Source organism: Bidens hawaiensis, unplaced genomic scaffold, assembly GCF_021521415.1.
Source record: "Bidens hawaiensis isolate Kalapana, Puna unplaced genomic scaffold, B.hawaiensis_p1.1 tig00001575_1, whole genome shotgun sequence".
Lineage (NCBI taxonomy): Eukaryota > Viridiplantae > Streptophyta > Magnoliopsida > Asterales > Asteraceae > Bidens > Bidens hawaiensis.
Genome location: NW_027491088.1, coordinates 400,236 through 424,595, shown reverse-complemented (window position 1 = coordinate 424,595; position 24,360 = coordinate 400,236). Strand labels below are relative to the sequence as shown.

Genomic DNA, 24,360 nt, shown 5'->3' with positions numbered 1-24,360 from the left:
AAACCATCCAAAACTCACCTAATAAGAAATCCTAAAAACACCCCCCACCATATGCACACATCGGTCTTTTTTTTTAGTTTTTGTTCAAGAACATCTTTGAAAAATAAGCACTAAAAATGGCTCCCACAATAAATAAAAATCAATGACAGAGAAAAAAAAAACTCTTCAAAAACATGCTATTGTAAATGCTCTTATAAATAAGATTCTCATTTCATATTCTTATCTTTTATCCTCATAGAAAATTTGCATTTATAATTGCGTGCCAACATTAGCACTAATGATAACAATATTCATGAATAAACAAACAAATGATGGGTTTTACAACTATGGTATTCATTATTCAAGCTCATGACCCATTGTTTTAATATTAAGAATCCACCTGACACTTAAAATTAACATAATCATAATCATAATAGGGTGTCTAAATAGGTGGTTATAGTAGTATATCTCAACTCTGGATACAACACTGACCCTTCAACACCACCAGCTGCCTCCACTTCAAAACATGTCTGAAACCCTTTCACAAACGCCGCATATATGAAAACCATTTCCATATTCCCCGGATATGGCGTTTCCAAAAACACCACACTTTCTGTTACATACAATCTTTAAAATCCCATAAAACATACATAAACTTCTTTTGAATCACATTACCTTTAATCCTCGTAAGAAGTTCCTCTTCAGAAACATAAATCTTCTCAAGCTTCTTCCCGATCTTCTGTTCCCATATCTCAACTAATTCGTTCATGGAGTATACGTTTCCTGGTGGTCTTAAATATAAAACCTTATTAAGAGTGTGCGGGTCATCCACTGTACTAATTGTGAATGCAGCAACGTCTCTTTCCTTTATGAAAATACCTTTTGGTGATTCTTTTATATGCTTAATTCATGAAATATAACAATGATAAACCACAACTTTTCAACTAGGTGTTGTTTCTACATTCACTAAAAATACTCTACAAGTGACAAACTACAAGGCTAAACTACAAGATTCATATGTGTTTCATTGCCTCAATTTGAAAAATGTAAACATTTATAAAATAATTTCACAATATTGCAACATCAAATGAAAATTGAGTAACTTTAGAGGAACAAAAAGTGACTTTAGTGGAACATTTGGGAAACTTGGTTACTATTGTGTATAGTTACCCCAGTAACTTATACATTTTATCTGACCAAAAAACTGTAAGCAAGTTAACATGCATGTGGCAAAAGAAACAATTTTGAGTGACTTGCGATTTGATTTGACCCCTTCAACTCATTTGACGAGTTTCCTTTTTAGCTACCGTTTATAAGTTAATTTACTGGAATTGCCACCTCTAATTTGCAAGAAAAAATGAGACCAAAAGACATACCTTTGACATTTCCATCTCCAAATATGGTGACTTTATCCCTTGGAGGGGACTTGAGGCCCGGTTGAACTAAAGAAGGAATCAAATAACTCATGAAAAAGTTGCAAGAAACGTATGTGTGAGGAATGCCATCGGCATCTACAAGTCGTCTAATTTCAGATTTCCTTGAATAAAACCCTTGATCCATTTCGGATATATGAGTTTTATCCGGATCTAATCCAAATTCTGAAGGAATAAATCTCTACAACAATAATATAAACTGTTAGTAACAAGTGGCTATCATTAGGTGTGACAGTTCCCAACATAATTCAAACACGAAACAAAGTAACAATGTTTTGGGTTATCATGTCTAGCATGTTTAATAAAAAGGTCACGTTTAGGTTGACCTTTTTAATTGAAGAAAGTCGACTTGTCAACCTGATTAAATATGGAATAAAAACAATAACTTAATATGGTTGATCTGTCAACCTGCTTAAAATTAGAATAAAAAAAAACCTCTATAAGGTCAAATCACCAACCCGTATATGACCCGTTTACATCTTGATTACAACATGTAAGCATGTTTACATGTCGTGTTCATGTTACACAATTGTAAGTTTATTTGGGTTCAGGTTGATGCATTTTACACAAGTCACTATAGTGAATATGGATATAAATTAGTTGATTTAAGTATATCCTTAATACATCTTTGAAAAATGAAAACTTTTATTCTCCAAACTTAAACAATGTAAGAAATCAGAAAGTAGGTTGTTATTTTATTATTATTTGCCCTTTTTAGGGCATGCGTACTGGGCCGACTTTTGTGGGCGACGGGGGCTACAAAACTGATGAACACTCCCCCCTCCCACCCCGGTGATGTTGGGGGGGGGGGGGTATTATTTGTCGCCGGTTTGTGTTTTGGTTTTAACACCCCTAAAACAAAATCTCACTCTTTGCTTTGCTGACTGGGCACTACATATCACAAAACGCCCTATTTTGTAGCCCCTCTACGCATAGCCTCAGAAAAATGGTTAAAGCATACTGAACACATGAATGCACAACATAAACAATATAACTGAAAATATAATAAGACCTGAATGCATCCAGCTTTCTTAATAGCCGAAACTAGAGGCTTCTGATCAAGTATTTGTCTCGAATTCACAGCGCATATCACAACCTTCACCTGCTTCAACGCCTCAACAAGACTCCCTTCATCATGCAACGAACCCTACAAATCAAATTATTATCACAATTTCACATTCAAACACCAAACAGCAATGACTGACGGTGATGGTGGACAACAATTGCACCGGAATCGGTCAGAATTTGAAGCTTCCGGGACTTGGCGGCGTCGGAGAAGGTGGAGGATCTGACGAGGCAAAATGTAGGATGAGATGCTTCGAGACTAGCTTTGGCGAGTTCGAAACCTAACCTGCCGGTTACGCCGATTATTAATATGCTGGATTTTGTGTTATTTGGCTTTGGTGAGTCTGCCATTTCTGACGGACGTCTTCGGCGGCGAGCTGAGGTGGTGTGTAATTATAGTTGCTTAAGCTGTGTTCCGAGTGTCATTTAACGAGGGGAGTGGAAGGAAATGAGCTGAAAATGGAAATGAATCATGTTTATTTTTCAGAGAGGGGGAGACAAAAAGGCTAGAAAACTTAAGTTAATACACATTCTTTTAAATTGGAGAGATTAGGTGAGAAAATGTTTACGTATAACATTAACTACCTATTAACTCCTACATTTTCTTTATTTTTCTTCTATTTTTCATTAAACTTGGGATCATGAAATGAAGTGATTATTTTCCTCCCCCTCTTTTTCTTTTCTCTGTCAATTCTCCACCCTTTCTTTTCCCTCCTTAAATGAAACTCGGGAACACAGTGTTAGAGATTGATAAAGTAATCCGGATAAAAATATCTCGGTACGTCTAAATACTATTAAAAACTAACATAAAGCTAAGGGGGTGTTTGGCCTAGCTTTTTTATTTTGGCTTATACTTATACTTTAAACTAGCTTATAGCTTATTTTTTATGATTTGATAAGCTATTTTTAAGTGTTTGGATTAGCTTATATTCTACAAGTTGATAATTTGTCTTAATAAGTTGTTAAATTTACCATTCTTTAATTTGTTGCTTCAATAATTACTAATCCATCACCATTTGAGTGCAAATGAGTAACATACAACCTTAAACAAATAAGTTTCTTCAAATAAGCTAAAAAACCATCTTCACATAAGCTTCTCTAAATGAGCTTATATAAGCTCATAAGCAAAAGCTTAAAAAGCTAAACCAAACACTAAACTAAGCTTATTTTGTAAAAAAAAAAGCTAAAAAGCTATAAGCTTTGTTAAAAAAGCTAGGCCAAACACCCCCTAAATTGTTTTCTTGTTTTTTTTTCTTAGCGACCAACAAAATTTTTTTATTAAACTAACAAACTTTATAGCAGGAAACTAACTGGGCTAGCTACAGTCTACCTCCCAAATGAAGAAAAAACACCACAAAAACACCTCCTTACAAGTTAAAAGACCTCCAATTCTCCCACGCTATTTTTGATCTATTCTACACCCATAAAAAGCCCAAAGCTTTTATATTTCCCACCATAATACCTAAATGAGCCGATTCCCATTAAAAAGCACGTCATTCCGGGTCTTCCAAAGACACCGAATGATTTATATAATTTTATATATTACATTAATATAATTTTTGTTGGTCATTAAAAAAAGATATTATCTTTTATATAATAATAACTAAGTTTTAAAAATGTTTTAATTAGTTTATTACGTTTAATAAGTGTTCCAAATAAGTAATTCGACTTTTAAGTTATATGTTTTAACTTGTTTTTCTTTTTATTGTGTTTGTTTTTATTTCAATTAAATATATATATATATTGATGTTCATGTGGAGTGCTAACGTGAATTTATTTTTGATTTTAATATAATTAACGTTTTAATTTTTTTAAAATATAACTACATATACTTGAAATCTTGACCCTCAAATATTCTCAATTGCTTTCTAAACATACAAAAAATCCGACGATGCTGGATTTTAAAAACCTTGATTTATGTGTTTTAGAAAACAACTTTTTAATCTTGTTAAAATAAAAATAACTTTTGTTATTACCGAACACCTTTTTTAAAGAGTTATCTATAAACTCAATTCTAAAAAGATGTAGTCTTTGTATGTCAAAGATAAATGACACAAAAGTCAAAAACGTTCCCTTGACATTAACCTTCCTTTTAGACAACTACAAACAGATAAGAACGAAATTGACTCGACGTGGTCTAGTGTTAGAGAATCCATGATCCTTAAATTATCTATCTATAAGATATATAAGCGAAGACATAAAAATCCTACGTGTCGCGATGTGGTCGCTCCCCCTTTTTTTGGAGTTACCAGATTTGCTTGATTTTTAAATGGAGGCTTCTCATGCATTTGACCCGAATTCATGGGTATGGGTCTTACAAAACCCAGATTTTCCTTAAACGGGTTATAACATCTCATTAAATTAAAAATTATTCTTAACAAATTATTGATGTAAAAATCATATAAAATAGGATATAATAAAAATTAATATCTTATTTATTTTAAAAAAGATATATATTATTTAAATTGAAAAACCAATTTGATTATAAAAAAAAATAAACGGGTCTTGTGTCTCATCAAACCATAAGTATATTATTAACTTTCATAAATATTATTTCTAATTAAAAAACCAATTTTATAGCAAAAAAAAAATAAACAGGTCTAGGGTCTCATCAAAACCATATATCTTTTAAACCGGGTTATAACATCTCATTTATTTGTGAAACAATTTATCATCAAACCATAAGTATATTATTAACTTTCATACAATAAAAAAAATATAAATTCTAAAAATAAATAAATATTAGAACAAGTAATATAAAACAACCTCCATAATACGGTGGATAAAAACTAGTAATATATATAAACGAAAACATAAAAATCCTACGTGTCGCGATGTGGTCGCTCCCCCTTTTTTTAGAGTCACCAGATTTCCTGGATTTTTAAATGGCGGCTTCTCATGCATTTGATCCGAATTCACGGGTATGGGTTTAATCAAACCCATATATTTCTTAAACGGGTTATAACATCTCATTAAATTAAAAACTAATCTTACCAAATATTTGATATAAAAATCTTATAAAGTAGGGATATACTAAAAATTAATATATTATTTATTTAATAAAAGATATATATTATTTATAATTAAAAAACCAATTTTATAGTAAAAAAATAAACGGGTCTTGGGTCTCATCAAACCCATATAGCTTTTAAACTGGTTTATTACATCTCATTTATTTGTGAAACAATTTATCATCAATCCATAAGTATATTATTAACTTTCATACAATAAAAAAACAAAAATTCAAAAAATAAATAATATTAGAAACAAATAATATAAAACAACCCCCGTAATACGGGAATAAAAACTAATATTCTATATCAAACTATCAATCTTAAATAAAGATTAGGGGTGTCACCATGGGTCAAACTTAATGAATAAACTAGTTACTGTTAGTCAATGTGGGTGTTGTGTTGTCATATAATATAACTAAACCCACCCAACACGCTTTCTCTTCAGATCCAACCAAACCAACAGAATGAGTTTCCGAATGCAAACTTTGAACGAAGAAGAGGAATACAGCTGGACTCAGAAGGACTCCACGGACGGCCGTGAAATCCTGATCGCCGTCGATCACGGCCCCAAATCCAAACACGCCTTCGACTGGGCCCTCACCCACTTCTGCCGTCCCGGTGACACCGTTCATCTTCTGCACTCTGTTTCCAGTAACTTCCCTTCAAGCTGAATAATATACTGCACCAATTGATCCTTCTTATTATTATTATTATAATTTTTCAGATAATAATATTAATAATAATAATATCTTTTATACGTGTTCCGTTGTAATTAGGTTTAAAAAACAATATTGTTTGCGATGCATCACAGACGCTCATGGATAAACTTTCTGCTGAGGCTTTGAAGCTTTCTAAGGTCAGTTATTTATTTATTTATGCTCAAGATGATTCTGCTTTTTCTCTATTTAATTTGATTTTTTGTGGTGAACCAGAAGTACTTGATATATGTTATAACAAATTAAGAATTTATAATCACTAGGATTTCATCTAGCTGTATTGCCAAGGCCTAGTGACCATTGAGGCTGCTGTTGGCCGTATAGTTACTTGAATACTTAATGCTTCTCAAGTTGGTGTAACTCTAATAAGTGGGATTCGGAGTTTATGGGGTAATTAGTGTTTTTTTAGTTTTCTTTGTGCAACAGGTTTGGATGAGTCTATAAATATATGTTTGGTAAGCTAGGGCTATTCATAGGAGAGTTGTAATCAAGGTTTTTGAGTTTTAATTTTTTTATAATAGTATTGGAAAATTATCCAGTAAATTCTTGTTCGTGTTTTCCTTTGGTGGTGTTTATCGATTCGGGACTTGAAAACCATCATGTTGCAAACCTTGGAGTTCTGAAGTATGTGGCACTTTAGTTGTCAACTTGTCATAATAGAAAACGGTTACTTTGTTTGCCCAACTCCGGTAGGAAACTTTTCAATGAAATCAGCACTTTGCTTGCTTCCTCAATCACCATATACTATGGTTTAGTGGTTTAAAGAGCAACATTGTTTCACTGTAGATTCTTTTGAACACAAGGCTTCTGATTAAGACTTTTCACTATAGGTGGCAATCATGACCCATTCTTCATAGCATTTGGGTCACCTCAAATTAGTCAACTGTTAAAACGGGTAACAAACAAACATACCCTGTATAGTTTCACTCATAGCATAAGCTATTGGTAGGGTCTGAAGAGGGTGTGATGGGGGCAAACTGTCAAACGGGTGATTTTATAAAACTTTAAAAAGGGTCCAAATGGGTTAAAACACACATGACCATTGCTGTCGTCACTCCACCATCACCACCAACATGCGCACTGCCGTTTCCACCTCACTACTACTCACCGCCATCATCACCACCGTTGCTTCTATCTCCGGTTGTTGGTTAACAAATTTTGCCCAGAACATCTTTGACATCCCTACTTCTAAGTTCTAATGACCATTCTACATATGCCATGCCTCTGGTTATATGTTCTTGATGACTTTGGTTTACAAATTTGTTGTAGCTATATAAGGAATTTCTCCCATGTCACGTTATATGTTCTTGATTTCCAGGTTCTAATTATTTATTTTGTTAACAAAGAGTGTTTTGTACTCATTAGAGTCTCATGTCCTGATATAAGGTTTAGTGGTAACTAAGAAATAGAAGTTGTTAACTAATGTATAATTTACTTAGATTTTTGGAATAAGACAATTTGCTACATGAAGACTATGTATCTATTTGAGTTGTATATGAACTGAGTTAGTACGTTATTTAATTTCTCTAACCAAGTAATTAGTTCCACCGTCAAAGTACTTGATTCTAAGTTGGCAATTTTCTGACTTTGTTAATAAATATTTTATACTTTTACTTGAAAACAGGTAAAAATAGTGACACGGATAGTGGAAGGAGATGCGGGCAAGTCAATCTGCAAGGAAGCAGAAAAAGTGAAGCCTATAGCAGTTGTCATGGGTACAAGAGGCCGAAGCCTAATGAAAAGGTATTTTTAGAGGTGGCTAAATGGGTGGTTTTGTAAGGGGTTCGGGTCAATGTTGGATCGGGTTGACCCGTAACACATTCTTTTTCCCTCTCTTACTCTACTTATATCTTTTTCTTTTTTGCTTCATGTATTTAGTGTATTGCAAGGAAGTGTGAGTGAGTATTGCTTCCACAACTGCAAAGCAGCGCCTGTCATAATTGTTCCTGGAATAGGTATGAAATCTGCATCTTCTTTATTTATTTGTTTATTTTTTTTCTGTTATAAATTAATCATAGATAAATGTGTTCTAAATTTATGTATTATACGAGAACAGTAGAATCTGGGGAAGAGTCATGAAGAGAGTTGCTTCTCTGCAATATATGTCTGTATGGATTAGAAGTAGACGGTGATTGCTTGCTGAAATTGATTGTTTTACTCCATTTGTACATTATATGTGTAGTATTTAAATTATTAATTATATGTATTATGTATGCTATTATTATTATTATTATTATTATTATTATTATTATTATTATTATTATTTAAGAATCTGTATATAAGTTATTGCTCTATGTCTGTATTATATTATTACTGGGTAACATTAGGAAGTGATAACTGATTAGGTTGTCTGCACTAGAGAATGTGACATAGTTTGTGACAAATGGTCCTAAAATATCTTTTTTTCTGAAGAGGTTGACTGATATCCACATTTTGGCAAGAGAATCTTCTTATGTATTTTGCTGTAAGTGGAAAACTGAAGGGCTTTAAGAAAGAATAAATCAGTGCCTGTTTGAAGTGGGCCTAATGCAAAAAAGGTAGCATTTTATATCGCCATCGGGGTGAGGCAAACAAAATCAACAAGATCTTGTTGTAGATGAGGCCGGATTCACCCGTCATTGTTACATATGGCTTGAAAATGAAAGAAAGCTGCGGCTCTTAGACGCCTTAAAACCAAAATATGTAGCGAAACTCATAGGCAGTTTTCATGGTCCCCTTTGTCTTTATATTGATTTAAAAGTAATGGAATTAACAATAAACAAGAAGGATATTCATCTTTAATGTTATACTCACGGCTGCTAACTGCGTTTTTTACATAGGGTAACTCGGTTTGACATAAGAATGATCTGATAATTATGGGATAACTAATTTGGAAAGTTGTTGATTGGTAAGAGTGGAGAATGAGTGGTTACACTTGTGGCCCCTATGAGAATGAGATTTCTTGTTATTTATTGCACGGTACGTCTCTTTCGGTCCCAAAAGACCTACCCATATGTGGTTTATTGGCTGGTTTCTGTCTCTTAGTTTTGACATGTGTTATGTTGTGGTCTCCGATCCATCATGGGTCGGGTCCGGTTAGACGAATAGACAGAATTAGGAGATTAAGCTGTTTGAGTTTTGGCCAAGCCCAAAAGCTCTAATCAGGCCTAGTTTAGTTAAAGGGTTAAACCCTAATTGTCTAGTCTATATATTCTCTCCTGTACTTGTAAGTTGGTATTACTCAATAATAAGAAAACCCTAGTTATCGACAGTGGACGTAGGTCATTCACCGTGACCGAACCACTTAAATCCTTGTGTCTCTTTCGTTTATTCTTTCGGTTTTACTATTGTATTCGTGTTTGTGTGTGACTCCGAACCTAACAATTGGTATCAGAGCCTGGTTCTCGATTATACACACAGTTCCGCCGCCGCTGCTCCGCTGCTACAGTTCCACCGCCGCTGCTACAGTACCGCCGCCGCTGCTACAGTACCGCCGCCGCTACAGTACCGCGCCGCCGCTACAGTACCGCCGCGCTGCTACAGTTCCGCCGCCGCTGATTAGGGTTCCGCAGCTGCTGGTTCGTTTTTTCTGATCAGTTTCCAGTCCTTTTATTCCTTGGGTAGTTTGGTTGTTTGCTGTAATCAAAACTCAGTTTGGATAATGGCTGAGGACGGAAATATCAAGATTGAGAAGTTTGATGGTCAGGATTTTGGATGGTGGAAAATGCAAATTGAGGATTTGCTATGTCAGAAAGACTTAATGGAAGCACTAGAAGAGAGGAAACCGGAAAGTATGAAAGATGATGAGTGGAAGGTACTTGACAGAAAAGCCATAGCTGTTATTAGACTCTCACTAGCTAAGAATGTGGCATTCAATATTGTAAATGAAACTACCACGTATGGTCTTATGAAAGCCTTGTCAAATATGTATGAAAAGCCTTCTGCATCAAACAAGGTATTTCTGATTAGACAGCTAGTTAACACCAGAATGAAGGAAGGGGCATCTGTTACCTCTCATGTTAATGACTTCAACACTATTATTTCTCGTTTGTCTTCTGTTGATATCAAGTTTGATGATGAAGTTCAAGCGTTACTCTTGTTATCCTCGTTACCCGAAAGTTGGTCAGGGACTGTTACTGCAGTTAGTAGTTCTTCTGGGAATACTAAGCTTACTTTTGAAGGAGTCCGGGATTTGATTTTAGGGGAGGACATAAGAAGAAGGAATTCTGGTGAGACATCTAGTTCTATATTGAGCACCGAAGGGAGAGGTAGGAGAAGAGAGAAAGGTAATGGCAGGGGTAGGTCAAAGTCTAGAAGAAGAAGTCAGTCAAAGCCCAGAAAAGACATTGAGTGTTGGAATTGCAAAGAAATGGGGCATTTAATAAACCAATGCCCTAACCCCTCAATTTCAAAAGAAAAGAAAGAATCTAAGAAGGAAGTTAATCTGGCCACCGGTTCAGATGATTCAGAAGGTTCAGAAGAGACTCTTATCTGCTGTGTTGAAGAATCAACAGATTCATGGATTATGGATTCTGGTGCATCTTTTCATGCCACTTATAGCACGAAGAAGATGAAGAATCTCCGAACAGGTAATTTTGGTAAAGTTCGTTTGGCTAATAATCATGCTGTTGATATCACGGGGATGGGGGATATTGAACTAAAAACTTCATTGGGCACCTCATGGACTCTAAAGGATGTTCGGGTCGTTCCTAGCCTTAGAAGAAAGCTAATTTCTGTTGGGCAGTTAGATGACCAAGGATATGATGTTATGTTTGGTGGGGGTCAATGGAAAGTTGTGAAAGGGAATCTTGTGATCGCCAGAGGTAAAAAGAATGGCACTTTATACATGGTTGAAATTCCAGCTGATGGGGTAAATGCAGTGACCAGTGGACCGAGTCAGTCTAGTTTGTGGCACCAACGACTCGGCCACATGAGTGAAGAAGGGATGAAAATGCTCGTTGCTAGAGGAAAAATTCTAGAACTGAAGAAGGTTGAATCTGAATTTTGTGAACCATGTGTTTTCGGTAAAAAGAAGAAAGTATCTTTTGTGAAGACCGGAAAACAACCGAAAGCTCAGAAATTGGAGCTTATTCACTCTGATGTCTATGGACCAACTTCAGTCTATTCTTTGGGAGGATCGCACTATTATGTCACCTTCATTGATGATTCGACACGCAAGGTATGGGTTTACTTTCTTAAAAATAAATCTGATGTTTTTGATACTTTTAAGAAATGGAAAACTGCTGTTGAATTGGAAACTGATTTGAAGGTGAAATGCTTGAAGTCGGATAACGGTGGTGAATACGTTAGCAAAGAATTCCGTGATTATTGTGAAGAGTACGGTATTCGGATGATCTTTACAGTCCCTGGCACTCCTCAACAAAATGGAGTGGCAGAACGAATGAACAGGACGTTAAATGAAAGGGCAAGAAGTATGAGACTTAATGCCGGGCTTCCAAAGACGTTCTGGGCAGATGCAGTTAACACTGCAGCTTATTTAATTAACCGGGGATTGTCAGTACCGCTGGGTTTCAAGACACCAGAAGAAGAGTGGAAAGGTAAAGCTGCAGATTATAAGCATTTGAAAGTCTTTGGGTGTAACGCTTATGATCTAGTGAAAAATGACAAGCTTGATGCTAAAGCTAAAAAATATGTTTTCATTGGATATGGGTCAAACGAAATGGGCTACAGGCTTTGGGATTTAGAAAGCAGAAAAGTAGTCAGAAGCAAGCATGCAACTTTTAATGAGGCTGAGTTATACAAAGATAGAAACACTTCAAAATCAAGGATTCAGAAAGAGCAGGTTGAATATGAAATTGATGCTCAGAAAAAGACAGTTGAGTCAGCTACCGAACCCGAGACAGAAACTGAAGAAACCACAGTTCCTGAATTTGAAGATGATGATATTGGTGGGAGTTCAGAGTCTGAGGATGAACAGTCTCCACAAGAACCTGACCCGCCTCAGCACTGGGTTAGGAGGTCCACCAGAGTTTCTAAACAGCCGGTACGTTACAAACCTTCAGTTAATTATCTCCTTTTAACTGAAAATGGTGAGCCAGAGAGTTATTATGAAGCACTTAAGTTGAAAGATTCGCTCTAGTGGGAGCATGCTATGAAGGAGGAGATGAACTCTTTGAGTAAAAACCAGACATGGGTTTTAACCTAGTTTCCACCAGATAAAAGAGTTCTACAGAATAAATGGGTCTATAGAGTCAAGGAAGAACATGATGGGTCTAAACGATACAAAGCTCGTTTAGTGGTCAAGGGTTTCCAGCAAAAGAAGGGAATTGATTATAATGAAATATTCTCTTCAGTTGTGAAGATGACCACCATCAGATTGATCTTAAGTATTGTTGCTGCAGAAAATTTACATCTAGAGCAATTAGATGTTAAGACAGCATTTTTACATGGTGATCTTGACGAGGAGATCTATATGGCACAACCTGAGGGATTTCAGGTTGCCGGGAAAGAAAAATGGGTCTGCAAATTGAAGAAAAGCTTGTATGGTCTGAAGCAGGCACCTAGGCAATGGTACCTAAAGTTTGATGATTTTATGGTGAGAACTGGGTACAAGAAATGCGAGGCCGACCATTGCTGCTACTTAAAGAAGTTTAAAGGCTCATATATCATTCTACTTCTTTATGTAGATGATATGTTAATTGCAGGATCTGATATGAAGGATATTCGCAAGTTGAAGAAACAGTTGTCTGATGAATTTGAGATGAAAGATCTTGGTCCAGTCAAACAGATTTTGGGGATGAGTATATCCAGAAAGAAAGATGGCTTCATAACACTATCCCAAGAGAAATACATAGGGAAAGTGTTAGAAAGATTCAGGATGAATGATGAGAAGACTAAACCGAGAAACACACCTCTGGGAAGTCATTTCAAACTTACCAAAGAACAGTCTCCCAGAACAGAGGAAGAAAGAACAGAGATGGCTAAAGTTCCGTATGCATCTGTTGTTGGCAGTCTCATGTACGTCATGGTTTGTACACGGCCAGACATTGCTCATGCTGTCGGGGTAGTTAGTCGTTTTATGTCGGATCCGGGAAAGGAACATTGGGAAGCGGTGAAATGGTTACTCAGATACTTAAAGGGTACTTCCAGTTTGGGGTTATGTTTTAAGGGGAATGATACAATTCTCAGGGGTTATTCAGATGCTGATCTGGGTGGATGTAAGAAGACGTTTAAAAGCACTACTGGTTATGTTTTCACAGTTGGGGGAACAGCAGTATGTTGGATGTCCAGACTTCAGAAAAGTGTTGCTTTATCAACCACTGAGGCAGAATATATGGCAGCAGCCGAAGCAAGTAAAGAATTAGTATGGTTGAGAACTTTTCTTGAAGAGTTGGGAAAGAAACAGGCAGAGTTCTTATTATATTATGACAATGAGAGTGCAGTGAAACTTGCGAAGAATCAGTCTATCATTCGAAGACTAAGCACATCGGGAGGAGATATCACTTTGTCAGAGATTTGATCAGTGATGGTGTTTTCAGTTTGAAAAATATCTCAGGTGCTAAGAATCCAGCAGATATGTTCACCAAGCCGGTGATGCTGGATAAGCTGAAGCTGTGCAGAGCTTCAGCAGGCCTTCAGGAATAATGTTGAGAAGGCGAAGGGTAACTAGGATGTGCAAAACCAGATGGGTTTTATTTTACATGTACAAGGCAATGCAGGTGAAGACATTTTACGTCTCCAAATGGGAGCAGGTTGAAATGTTTGACGCATCCAAGTGGTGGTTTAGAGAAGATGTCTCGAAGCCCAAGTGTGAGATTGTTATGTTGTGGTCTCCGATCCATCATGGGTCGGGTCCGGTTAGACGAATAGACAGAATTAGGAGATTAAGCTGTTTGAGTTTTGGCCAAGCCCAAAAGCTCTAATCAGGCCCAGTTTAGTTAAAGGGTTAAACCCTAATTGTCTAGTCTATATATTCTCTCCTGTACTTGTAAGTTGGTATTACTCAATAATAAGAAAACCCTAGTTATCGACAGTGGACGTAGGTCATTCACCGTGACCGAACCACTTAAATCCTTGTGTCTCTTTCGTTTATTCTTTCGGTTTTACTATTGTATTCGTGTTTGTGTGTGACTCCGAACCTAACAACATGTTGTTGGCTAGAGGCATTTAGGTGCCCTGTAGTCTCTGGCCCTATGGATGAGAGTAGAGGTAGGATGTGCGGATTAAGTAGTGGGGCAAACAAGCTCAGGATGAGACGAATCGTTTTCGTTAGTGGTCAAATGGGCTAGGTGGGGTAAGTTTACCTCCTATCACTGTTTTGTTCATTATTATATTTAAATAATAGATGTCCGCTAGTTGCAAAAACTATAGTAGACGAATCGTTTTCGTTAGTGGTCAAATGGGCTAGTAGTTATGTTACAAAAACTATATTATGAAAATTTTCATCTTAGTCTTTGAATATGTAAAAGAAACTGAAACTAATAATATACTTGTAAGTTGTGATTACAGTGAAGGGGAAACTCTCAATATATAAGAAAGAAACAAGAAACCCCATGGGCTAAAGACTACTAAACCGTAATAATTAACTAGTAATAATTGTAATTAACAGAATAAAACCATTCACAACATCTGTGCTTTAGGGGGTGTTTGGGAGCTTCTAAAACTTGCTTATTTGCTATTTGTTTGTTGAAATGCAAAAGGTGTTTAGTAAAACAACTCCAAAAGCTTCAAATTAGAGCTTTTTAAAAGTTGCTTTTGCTTTTCAAAAAACAAATAACAAAATAAGCTAAATTATAAGCTCACCCAAACACCCCCTTAGCCGATTCGGTTCACTTGGCAAGTTGGAGATGCAACACAGCCCGAAGAATTTCATTCATGAGGACATGGGCTGAAATTGTGGCATCTGGATGAGTTGTTTTAGCTTATAGGTGACCGGTTAAGGGTTATGATCCTAGATTCCCGGTTATTAAATAAGTTGAAAATAACCACTTAGGCCATCCGTAGTCATGGCGGTATGACAACGTTTTGGATGAAAACGCTGGGTGTACACTGCCCCTCCTGCCGTTTTTGGCCGGCGTTTTCTTAAAGCGTTTTCTACAAAACGCTTAAATGGCACACATTTTGATGAATTTTGATAAAATTGTGTGTAGGGAGGGGAGAAAGAGGGGAATATATGTGATTATTTTATGAGAGTTATGGCGTTTTGTCTACTACGCCACTTTTTGCAAAACTCTCCGTTGATGACATGGATGCCACATGGCGTAAAATGCCCAAGGGTGAGGCGTTTTGACTATACATGGTCTTAGGCAAATGCACTTGAAGCCCATTTTGAATTCATTGAATGTGTTTTATCTTATAATTTCACTAACCAAGTCTACCTTTATTCAATTATATAGGCTGCTTTTTTTTATCATAATGAGACTGGTCAATTGCTGATTTGCTTCTATGTTTTTGCAAGTTGATATTTGTAGGCCAATTGTGATATTGGACCACAGTTATTATCATGGTTGAAGTTAATTCATATTGTGTGTCATTTTCTTGGTCCCTGCCTATGTTTCCATCTTTGGACTTTGATCTTGATGTATTCAATATGGAAAAACCTTATCTATATCATAATATATTCTGCAACATAAGGTGGAAATCTTGTTTTGTAATATACATTCTATATTCTAGTTATTGCTCCTACAATGCCAGTATCCGTACTTGCATATACGATATATATACTTGCACAATTCATAAAGAATAAGGATCGGTAACATTTTAACTTGATACATAAATCAACTTCCTTCCTATAATCATGTCTCTGTCTTCATATTGATTCCTTCATTTGAACCTGAAAAACATACAAAAGTGATACTCCTTTAGGTTATATATAGCTTTATCATGTAAAAGTAACAAACTACATTTTAACCGAATCTCGTAATTACAACAGAAGAAAACCCTCAATATATAGTGTTAGTGTTTTTTTTTTTTTTTTTTTTTTTTTTAATAATGAAAATGGGTAACTTATTATGGTTATTTAAAGTACCAAATGTTTTGATCATTCTTGGTGGAAGACAGGGATAAAGAAAGATACCTACTGTGCAACTTTATTGGCTATTGAGCTTGGACCCATTTATTCTTTTATAAAATCATTACAACTTTTGTGGGTCTCTCTCTATGGTCACTATCTTGTTAGCAGTAGACTAGTATTGGTATCATTTTTTCATGACTTTTAAGATTTTTAGTTCAGTTCACTTTACCTGTAAATTGATGTGGTTGAAATGGTATCAATGTTTCTTGTTCATATCCCATTTTGTACAGATTCTGTAAATCAGCATCCCAATTAACAGTTGACTGAAGTTGCTGTAACAAAAAAATAAATAAAGTTACAGTTGATTGACATATGCAAAAGTACATGTATTTGACTTAATTTTTACAGTCAAATTGAAAGAATGGGAAGAAATTAATTACATTGAAACTAGATGAATCGATATATGTTTCCGGGACTGAAATTGGAGCACTAATGCTTCTTCTTATTGCCATTTCTGCTGAGTTAATTCCCATGTCTAGTCCGCAATATGAAACCATTTGATCCAATGAATTTAACTGATAATATGCGGAATTAGCCGACGAACATCCGAGTGCTGGAAAGTCACTTGAGGATTGAAATATCTGATGACAGTAACACCATAAATTCCGTTATTATTAATATTACTAATGACTTAAAATTTCCTATAAAACTCGTTGTTCAGCTATAATTATCGATCTTCTCACCTCTTTCGCGAGTACATTATCGAAGTTGAAATCTTGTTCTGGATTAATTGTAGCAAGCTTCATGGACAGAAACTGTAGAAGAGTCCAAATTTTACAAATGTTCAGTATATTAATTATTAGTTCTATACATGGTGGTAAGTGGTAACTCATAAAAAAGCGGAAATCACCAAAATAACCATTTTGACGAACATAATTAGCAAAATAACCGTGACTTTTTAAAATTACCAATTAAAAACGATGCGGCATGTGCCATTTGACGTAGCAAATTGGATCACTTTGCGCGGTATATTCAACACGGCGCACATATTTTCATTTGAAGTCGTTTTCTTAATAAAAAAATAGACATTTTGTCAAAGTGAATGGTTAAAAACTTAAAATGACTAGTTTGGTAATTTTTTCCAATAAAAATATATATTAATATATTAACATATTACTTGAAGTATTAATTACCTCTACTTGTTTTTGGAGAGATTGAACATAGTTAATTATTTCATCAAGCATTCCAGCTTTCCCTGTAATCTTATTACAGCCAGGTACCAAATCCTGCAGGTACTTCATTCTCTCACTAATTTTCTCCCTCCTCACCTGTTTAATATCACAATCATTAATCATTTAGCAAAACAAATAATTAAATTTTAACCGTAGTTATTTGTGTCACGTACTCTTTCAGCTAAGCTATGACTATCAGTGGCTTGACCGCGACGTGCCCGAACATGAATATAATCCGGTTTTTGAACCTCGGAGACCTTAGACTTGTCCTTAGAAGAAGTGTTGTTAGAAGCTTCTTTGCTGCTACTATTTTGATGTGTGATTTTAGAATCTCCATCACAACACCCTTTTACTTTCTTTTCCTTATCAGTAACAACCTGAAAGTGTCACACATCAATCATGAATATTAATAAACATTAATAAAACTTATAGTTATGTCCTTTTTAGGAAACTTAACATTAAAACAGCATAAAATAAAATAAAAAAATAAACCTGTGGACTTTGACCCTTTCTCTTCTTAGGCGAAACCGAAACCGAAGCAGAATTTGAATTCCCAAAATTACCCGTGTTTGGAATATTCATGTAACCAAAATTACCCAATTGATCACCAAATGCACCCGAGTCTAGCCCGGCCCAATACGCGTCCATACCGGGGTCGGGTTTCACTACATGGGTTGAGAACAAATGATCACTAATAACATTTTGGTTGAAAAAACATTGTTGTTGTTGTTGTTGTTGTTGTTGTAGGGTGTTTGGTAACTGGGAACTCATGGTGATGTTAATAATAATAATATTAAGGGATGTTATTGTTAGGTAGTAGTAGGATTGTACAAACACATGCCAAAGTGAAGGTCCTATAAAAACCCAACCCAAAATGGGATTGCTTCTCTAATTTGATGTAAAAAGACCTTTTGGTACGTCAAAGTGATATCTTTTAACTCTTTTTGCTTACTAAGGATAAGTAGGGGGAGTGGGGGTGGGTTGGTATAAGTATATATAGAAGTTGCCGGACTCTGACACAAGTGGCCGGAATACATAAATAAATAAAAATTAATTAACAAGATTGATAGATAGATGAGAGAGAAACAAACCAAAGCCCATCGAATGTAGTGGCCATGGGCCGTGGGCCCTTTTGTGACATGACTGCCACGTGGGTATGTCCTGCCCAACACTCACGTTATTTTTTTTATTTTTTTATTTTTTTATTTTTTATAATAAAAATATTGGATAGACTGCCCCTTTTCTATCATCAAATCCCAACACTACCACTTTATTTGTTTTCTGTTTTAAATTAGACAGAATTACAAATTTTGTCCTTTAAAAAAAGCCAAATTACGGTTCGTGTCCTTTTCTAAGTTTCCTTGCCGGCGGTGTACTTTAAACTTTTTTTTTCTACACGTTATGTCCTTTACGCTAACTGGGTTAGAAAAACTCAGTTAAGTATGACATGTGCCAGACATGTGATAGGCATTTTTGTCTTTTCGTCTACTGGTAGTTATTTATAATTAAAAAATAAATTAATATATTATAACAAAAATAAATAATAGATATTAAATATATACTCTCTCTCTTCCCGTCTTCTTCCTCTCTCTCTACTCTCTCCCTCCCTCTCACTACACCTCCCGTCTTCTTTATCTCCAGGCAGGTCAAGAAACCGGGCTCCCAAACCCGGTCGGAGTCAAAGCGGCTCACCCAACTCGGGCCTGCTCCGGAGAAGAAAAGGCAGCAGCCACCATGCGGGTCAACCCGAACCCGTTATGTCAAGATCCGGCAGCTTAAGGCCATTGGAAGCCCTGTCGCCGCTCCGGGAAGGTCCGGATCCGAATGACCCGGCGGCGGACTTCGCCGGAGACTCGTCGAAAGTGGAGAGGTGGGGCCACTGGATGAAGGGTCAGCTGTGTCGTGCTCCGGCGGGTGGTTCACATATGAAGAAATGAAGAAGATGAACACGATCTGGGTGTGGTGTGATGCTTCAATATATTAGAATATTGATTTTATTGATTTGATTTGTGAGAGGGGATTTGTGGGTTTCTGGGTTTCTGGGCGTCAGAACGAGGGGAATTGACCGTCGTTTTGTGGGTTTCTGGGTGTGAGAGGGGTTTAGGGTTTTGGAAAGAAGGGATTCGACCGGAGTGGGAGTCGACGTCGGAGATGGGAGTCGGCGTCGGAGATGGAGCGGTGGTTGGTGGCGGACCTGTGGTGGCGGTGGTGATGGTGTTTGAGGTCTGCAAGAATGGTGATGGTGATGGTGGTCTGCAAGAAGAAGAAGAAGAAAAAGAAGAAGAAGAAGAAGAAGAAGAAGAAGTTGCAGGTAGACGAAAAGACAAAAATGCCCTCACATGCGTCTCACGTGAGGGCATTTAACTGACTTTTTCTAACCCAGTTAGCGTAAAGGACAAAACTTGTAGGAAAAAAAAGTTTAAAGTACACCGCCTGCAAGGAAACTTAGAAAAGGATACGAACCGTAATTCGTCTTATTTTAAAGGACAAAATTTGTAATTCTGTCTTTAAATTATCAATTTCCGAGCTCATAAAGTTAGTTTTCTATAAGAATAATGTTGTGTACAGTGTACTCATACATCTATTTTTTTTAAAGCTATGTCAATTAGTACATCCTTTATCTATTTACCAACCCTTAATATGCTCCATATTGGTTAATATGGAGCATATGTCTATTGGTACACCCTTTATCTATTTACACACCCTTAATATGCTTCATATTGGTTAATATGGAGCATATTTTGTTGGTTTGGTGTTGAGCATATTGGTTAGTATTGACCAATATGGAGCTTCAATTTTGTAAATAAACATTAGACGATAGTCATAATATATAAATATCATTAAATATACTTGGATAGGATAAAGTAATGGTATGATTAATTTGAAATTAGAAATTACAATTTTGTTAGTCTTATGTAATATATTGCTATCAATACTAACATGATTCACGCCACTTTTTATTTTCTCTTTTATTGTTTTTATAAAGTTATAATGGAACACTTTATGATTTGATAGATCTATTTTCAAAGAGTTGTGGGATTTTTTTTTGGTATTTACTATTTAGTCCATGATTTAACCTGAAAAAATGATTATATGTATATGACATATGAAATGGGTTTTGCTATTTACAATCCTAAGTTATTATGCACCTTTTGATGTAAAGGGCCAATGAGGATGGATCGTTCAAAGAACTCATCTTGTGAACAAGGGGCGTGGGTAGCTTTAGGGGAAAGGGTTCGGTCGAACCCGTACAACATTTTGTTTTAGTTTTATATATTAGTATACTAGGTTAGTACCCGTGTTACACATGGGTTGACATTATGTAACAAAATGTATATAAACTACCATACAATATCATAATATATAACCATATATAAACATCCAAAAACATCCGAACAAAAAAAAACCCGGAAATAACATTGTCTACATAATAAACTAATAGATAGAAATGCTTCATTGTCTTATCAAAAAACATTAAACCATTAGATAGTAAAATGACTTCACCGGGATGAGGTTGAAAATTTCTGTCCTAAAAGAAAAGCATCCGCCTTAACCATCTGAAAAATATAAGCAAAACATGGAACACAATTAAATATTAAACCAAAAATTTAATGTATATCATAATGAATGTGTGATAGTTATATATTTAGCTACTTATGTTAAAGTAAAAAGAAGATGAGTAAATGTAACAATTAGAAATTGTTTTCCAATCATAACCTTTTACAAACAAGCATATCAAAAATAAAAAAACACAACATAACTTTATAACCATAAACAAAAGAAATGAATCAAATTATTAATCACAAATCAAAGCATATTTAAAGTATGAAACCACTAATACCAAAAAATTAAATTTCTAATCCGGTTAATACAATCTTAATACTAACAAAAACGAAATATAAACATCAAAGATATATTCTAAAAGAAGATATAAACATATTGACTAAAAATTTACCAACAATGACCTTCAAGCACAATCTACCAAAAAAAGCAAAGTGTCATAACAACCTGACAAAACAAAAACAAACAATTATAAATGTGTATCCTACTTTTTTAGAAGCCTGTGTATATGAAGTAAACTACTAACATAAAGGAAGAAAACAAAGTCAACAATTTAGTCAATATTTATATTTATCAAAAATATAACTAACATATTTCATATGATTTACCTTAAACTTCAGAATCAGAACCAAAATAGCTTTGAATACCATCAAAATCGGATTCATAATTTTGACAATCCAACAGCCATTTAACCTTCTCAGCCACCTCATGCTCCAAATCTAAATGCGCTTTTGCTTTAAAACCGTTCGAAAGCTTCAAGAAATTCAAATCTCTTAAAAGGTCAAGATCATTGGATTGCAATATGGACTTAGGATTAACACTCTTTTGTTGACCATTGACATATTTAATAACAACATTATTTTGCAACGGATAAAAAAACCACTCCCTGACATTGACCAAAGGAAGTAGTTGTTGTTCATGTTGTATAATATCTTCATTTATAACATTCAACAGTGCTCTCTCTTCCTCGGTTATAACTTGTTTGCGATTTCCGAATCCTATTATTTGGTACTTAAACAGAATATTAAACGACATAACCGATTCGATAGAAGGCTTAAGGATTGTAGAAAGATCGCTAAGTATAAACTGATAGTTATTTGATTCGGATGAAAATTTTCAGGAAATAATTGTTGTCATTGTTGAAGATGATGGAAGAGATTGATTTTGTAGAAGTTATGATGATTGTGTTCATCTTCCAAAGAGTTTTTTTTATTATTATTAAAAATGACGGTTTATTGATTCAATAAAACTCATGATTAACCCTATATTAAACTATTTATGAACATTTAACCTATTATTCTATTTTTTAATATATTAAATTGATAAGATATAAATGTAAATAAAATATATTTCAGATATAGATATAATATTTGGCTAAAATTAAAAGTCTATAAAATTAATTTTCAAAAACATAAAAGATATACTACAAGAAACATAAAAAACTAAACTAAACTAATGAACGGAAATTCAACATACAAACAACTAATTATAGTTAGACAAAATAAAATTATACAATCATTTTATTAAAAAACCTTAAACATAATTAAAAACATACAAACTTAAAGAAAAAAGTATTGTAAAAAAATTCATACAAGGTTTCCAAATATTTCCTTATACACAACATTTTTGGTTTCACTAATCAATTTGGATTCATTATCTAATAAAACAATCTTAATACCTTCACTAGTCTTCACTCTAGACAAAGCAACATAAAGCTGGCCATGTGTAAAAACCGGGTCTTTTAAATATAATCCGACACGCGTTAAAGATTGTCATTGACTTTTATTTATAGTCATTGCAAAACAAACCGATATAGGAAACTGTCTCCTCTTTAACTTGAATGGAAGCTTCTTATCAGACGGTGTAAGACTTATTCTGCTAATTAAAGTACGAAATCCAATATTAGTACCAGAAACAACCTTAGCTTCAATGACGCGTTTACCCAAACTAACAACTTGTAGTCGAGTTCCATTGCACAACCCTTTTTTCTGATTAATATTTCGTAGTAACATAACAGGAACTCCAACCTTAAGTAACAAACGATGGTTTGGCATTCCAGACATCTTTATACCATTAAGAAAATCAGGAGAGTACAACGTGGGATCAAAATCCTCAGATACACTTTCAACCTCGTCGATGCTATCTGAACTTAAGTACTCCATTTCTTGACCCGGAAAATACGCTAAAATACGATCATTAATCTCTTGAACCACATCATTTAAGGGAGCAAGCAACGCCCGTTTTTGAAAGTAAGTAAGATGATTAAACCTTTCTAACATAGAAGGATAAACAAAGTCTATTAAATCAGACATAGGATCAAGGGAATCTTTTATTAGAAGATCATCTGGAATTGATATAGTTGCTTCACCGTTATTAGGACCACCAAGATTACCTTGACCAATATCCAACAACCAATCAGCGAATTGTTTAATCTCTAAAGTATTTGACATTTGAGAACCAACAGTTAACCTCATGTTCTTAGTTAGTTTCAAAACCTTACACTTTGACCATATGTAAGAAGAACTAATTGTAGCGTTCACACAATCGTTTCTTGTTCTATTCTGTACAACAGGTAAAATCTGTCTGAAATCACCACCAAGAACAACTACCTTACCTCCAAACAATGACTCAGAATTGTTGGCCAAATCAACGTACATAAAATCTTTTAGGGTTCTGTCCAACGCTTCAAATGCATGTTTATGAATCATGGGAGCTTCATCCCAAATTATTAATGATGTTTTCTTCAATAAGTCGGAAACATCAGTATTTCCCTTAACCTGAAAACGATGAATACGTAAACATTATATTCAATAATATAATAAAAAAACACATTAATTTAAATGTGAAATTATCACTAATGAATGAAATTTATAATACCTATCTGACATTGGGAGTCCTCGGTCAGATTGATTGGAATAAGGAATCTTGAATGAGCCGTTCTACCGCCTTCTTATAATAAAGATGCTATTCCACTTGAAGCAACATTAAGAACAATTTCTCCCTTAGACCGAATTGAGGCAGATAAAGTTTTCCATAAGTATGTCTTGCTTGTACCTCTGTAACCATACACGAAAAAAACACCACCTTTTTTACATTTAAAGGAGTTGAATATTTCGTTGTAAACGCTTTTTTGTTCATCGGTTAAAGATGTGTACAAAAGCTTAAAATCATTTGATAAAGAATCCTTATCATAAGATAATTCTTCCATCATAAGAGGATTCATTGACGTAGACACAGATTCTTGATCTGGAAACGGCATGTGTGAAAACCTACGTAGAGATGAATTGTTTGATACCAAAAACTCTTCAATTTCAAGTAATGCCAAGTTCTTCAGTTGCTCGTCACTAAGAGACAAACCTGAAAAATAAATAATAAATCTACATTAAAGTAAACTACAAAAACGAAAGT

The 24,360-nt window shown here is 35.0% G+C and overlaps 3 protein-coding genes across 3 annotated transcripts; 1 reads left to right on the top strand and 2 right to left on the bottom strand.

The window, feature by feature from the left end:
- Nucleotides 1–303: 303 nt before the first annotated feature.
- Nucleotides 304–2,872, bottom strand: LOC143585248 (putative pinoresinol-lariciresinol reductase 3). Its single transcript, XM_077067074.1, has 5 exons — nucleotides 2,631–2,872; nucleotides 2,425–2,559; nucleotides 1,356–1,593; nucleotides 655–858; nucleotides 304–592 (listed from the first exon to the last, which is right to left on the bottom strand). Exons 1-5 carry the CDS (start codon nucleotides 2,826–2,828, stop codon nucleotides 408–410), a joined length of 960 nt encoding a protein of 319 aa, XP_076923189.1. The 5' UTR covers nucleotides 2,829–2,872; the 3' UTR covers nucleotides 304–407.
- Nucleotides 2,873–5,918: 3,046 nt separating this feature from the next.
- LOC143585237 (universal stress protein PHOS32-like) lies at nucleotides 5,919–8,457 on the top strand. The gene is made up of 5 exons (XM_077067068.1): nucleotides 5,919–6,142; nucleotides 6,268–6,347; nucleotides 7,832–7,950; nucleotides 8,086–8,162; nucleotides 8,264–8,457. Exons 1-5 carry the CDS (start codon nucleotides 5,956–5,958, stop codon nucleotides 8,284–8,286), a joined length of 486 nt encoding a protein of 161 aa, XP_076923183.1. The 5' UTR covers nucleotides 5,919–5,955; the 3' UTR covers nucleotides 8,287–8,457.
- Nucleotides 8,458–15,480: 7,023 nt separating this feature from the next.
- On the bottom strand, nucleotides 15,481–18,113 carry LOC143585227 (transcription factor bHLH49-like). Its single transcript, XM_077067060.1, has 7 exons — nucleotides 17,884–18,113; nucleotides 17,565–17,768; nucleotides 17,353–17,487; nucleotides 16,903–16,974; nucleotides 16,600–16,800; nucleotides 16,389–16,491; nucleotides 15,481–15,979 (listed from the first exon to the last, which is right to left on the bottom strand). The coding sequence occupies exons 1-7, from the start codon at nucleotides 18,037–18,039 to the stop codon at nucleotides 15,942–15,944; spliced, it is 909 nt and encodes a 302-aa protein (XP_076923175.1). The 5' UTR covers nucleotides 18,040–18,113; the 3' UTR covers nucleotides 15,481–15,941.
- Between the last annotated feature and the right edge of the window lie 6,247 nt (nucleotides 18,114–24,360).

Coding starts and splice junctions, on each gene's coding strand:
- LOC143585248 (XM_077067074.1), bottom strand. CDS start 2,828: ATGGCAGACTCACCAAAGCCAAATAACACAAAATCCAGCATATTAATA. Junction 1,594..2,424: donor AGAAAGCTGGATGCATTCAG/GTCTTATTATAT, acceptor TTATTGTTGTAG/AGATTTATTCCTTCAGAATT. Junction 859..1,355: donor TGGAGATGGAAATGTCAAAG/GTATGTCTTTTG, acceptor AATCACCAAAAG/GTATTTTCATAAAGGAAAGA.
- LOC143585237 (XM_077067068.1), top strand. CDS start 5,956: ATGAGTTTCCGAATGCAAACTTTGAACGAAGAAGAGGAATACAGCTGG. Junction 7,951..8,085: donor GGCCGAAGCCTAATGAAAAG/GTATTTTTAGAG, acceptor TCATGTATTTAG/TGTATTGCAAGGAAGTGTGA. Junction 8,163..8,263: donor CATAATTGTTCCTGGAATAG/GTATGAAATCTG, acceptor ATACGAGAACAG/TAGAATCTGGGGAAGAGTCA.
- LOC143585227 (XM_077067060.1), bottom strand. CDS start 18,039: ATGGACGCGTATTGGGCCGGGCTAGACTCGGGTGCATTTGGTGATCAA. Junction 16,492..16,599: donor TCGATTCATCTAGTTTCAAT/GTAATTAATTTC, acceptor TTTTTGTTACAG/CAACTTCAGTCAACTGTTAA. Junction 15,980..16,388: donor TCAACCACATCAATTTACAG/GTAAAGTGAACT, acceptor TATGTTTTTCAG/GTTCAAATGAAGGAATCAAT.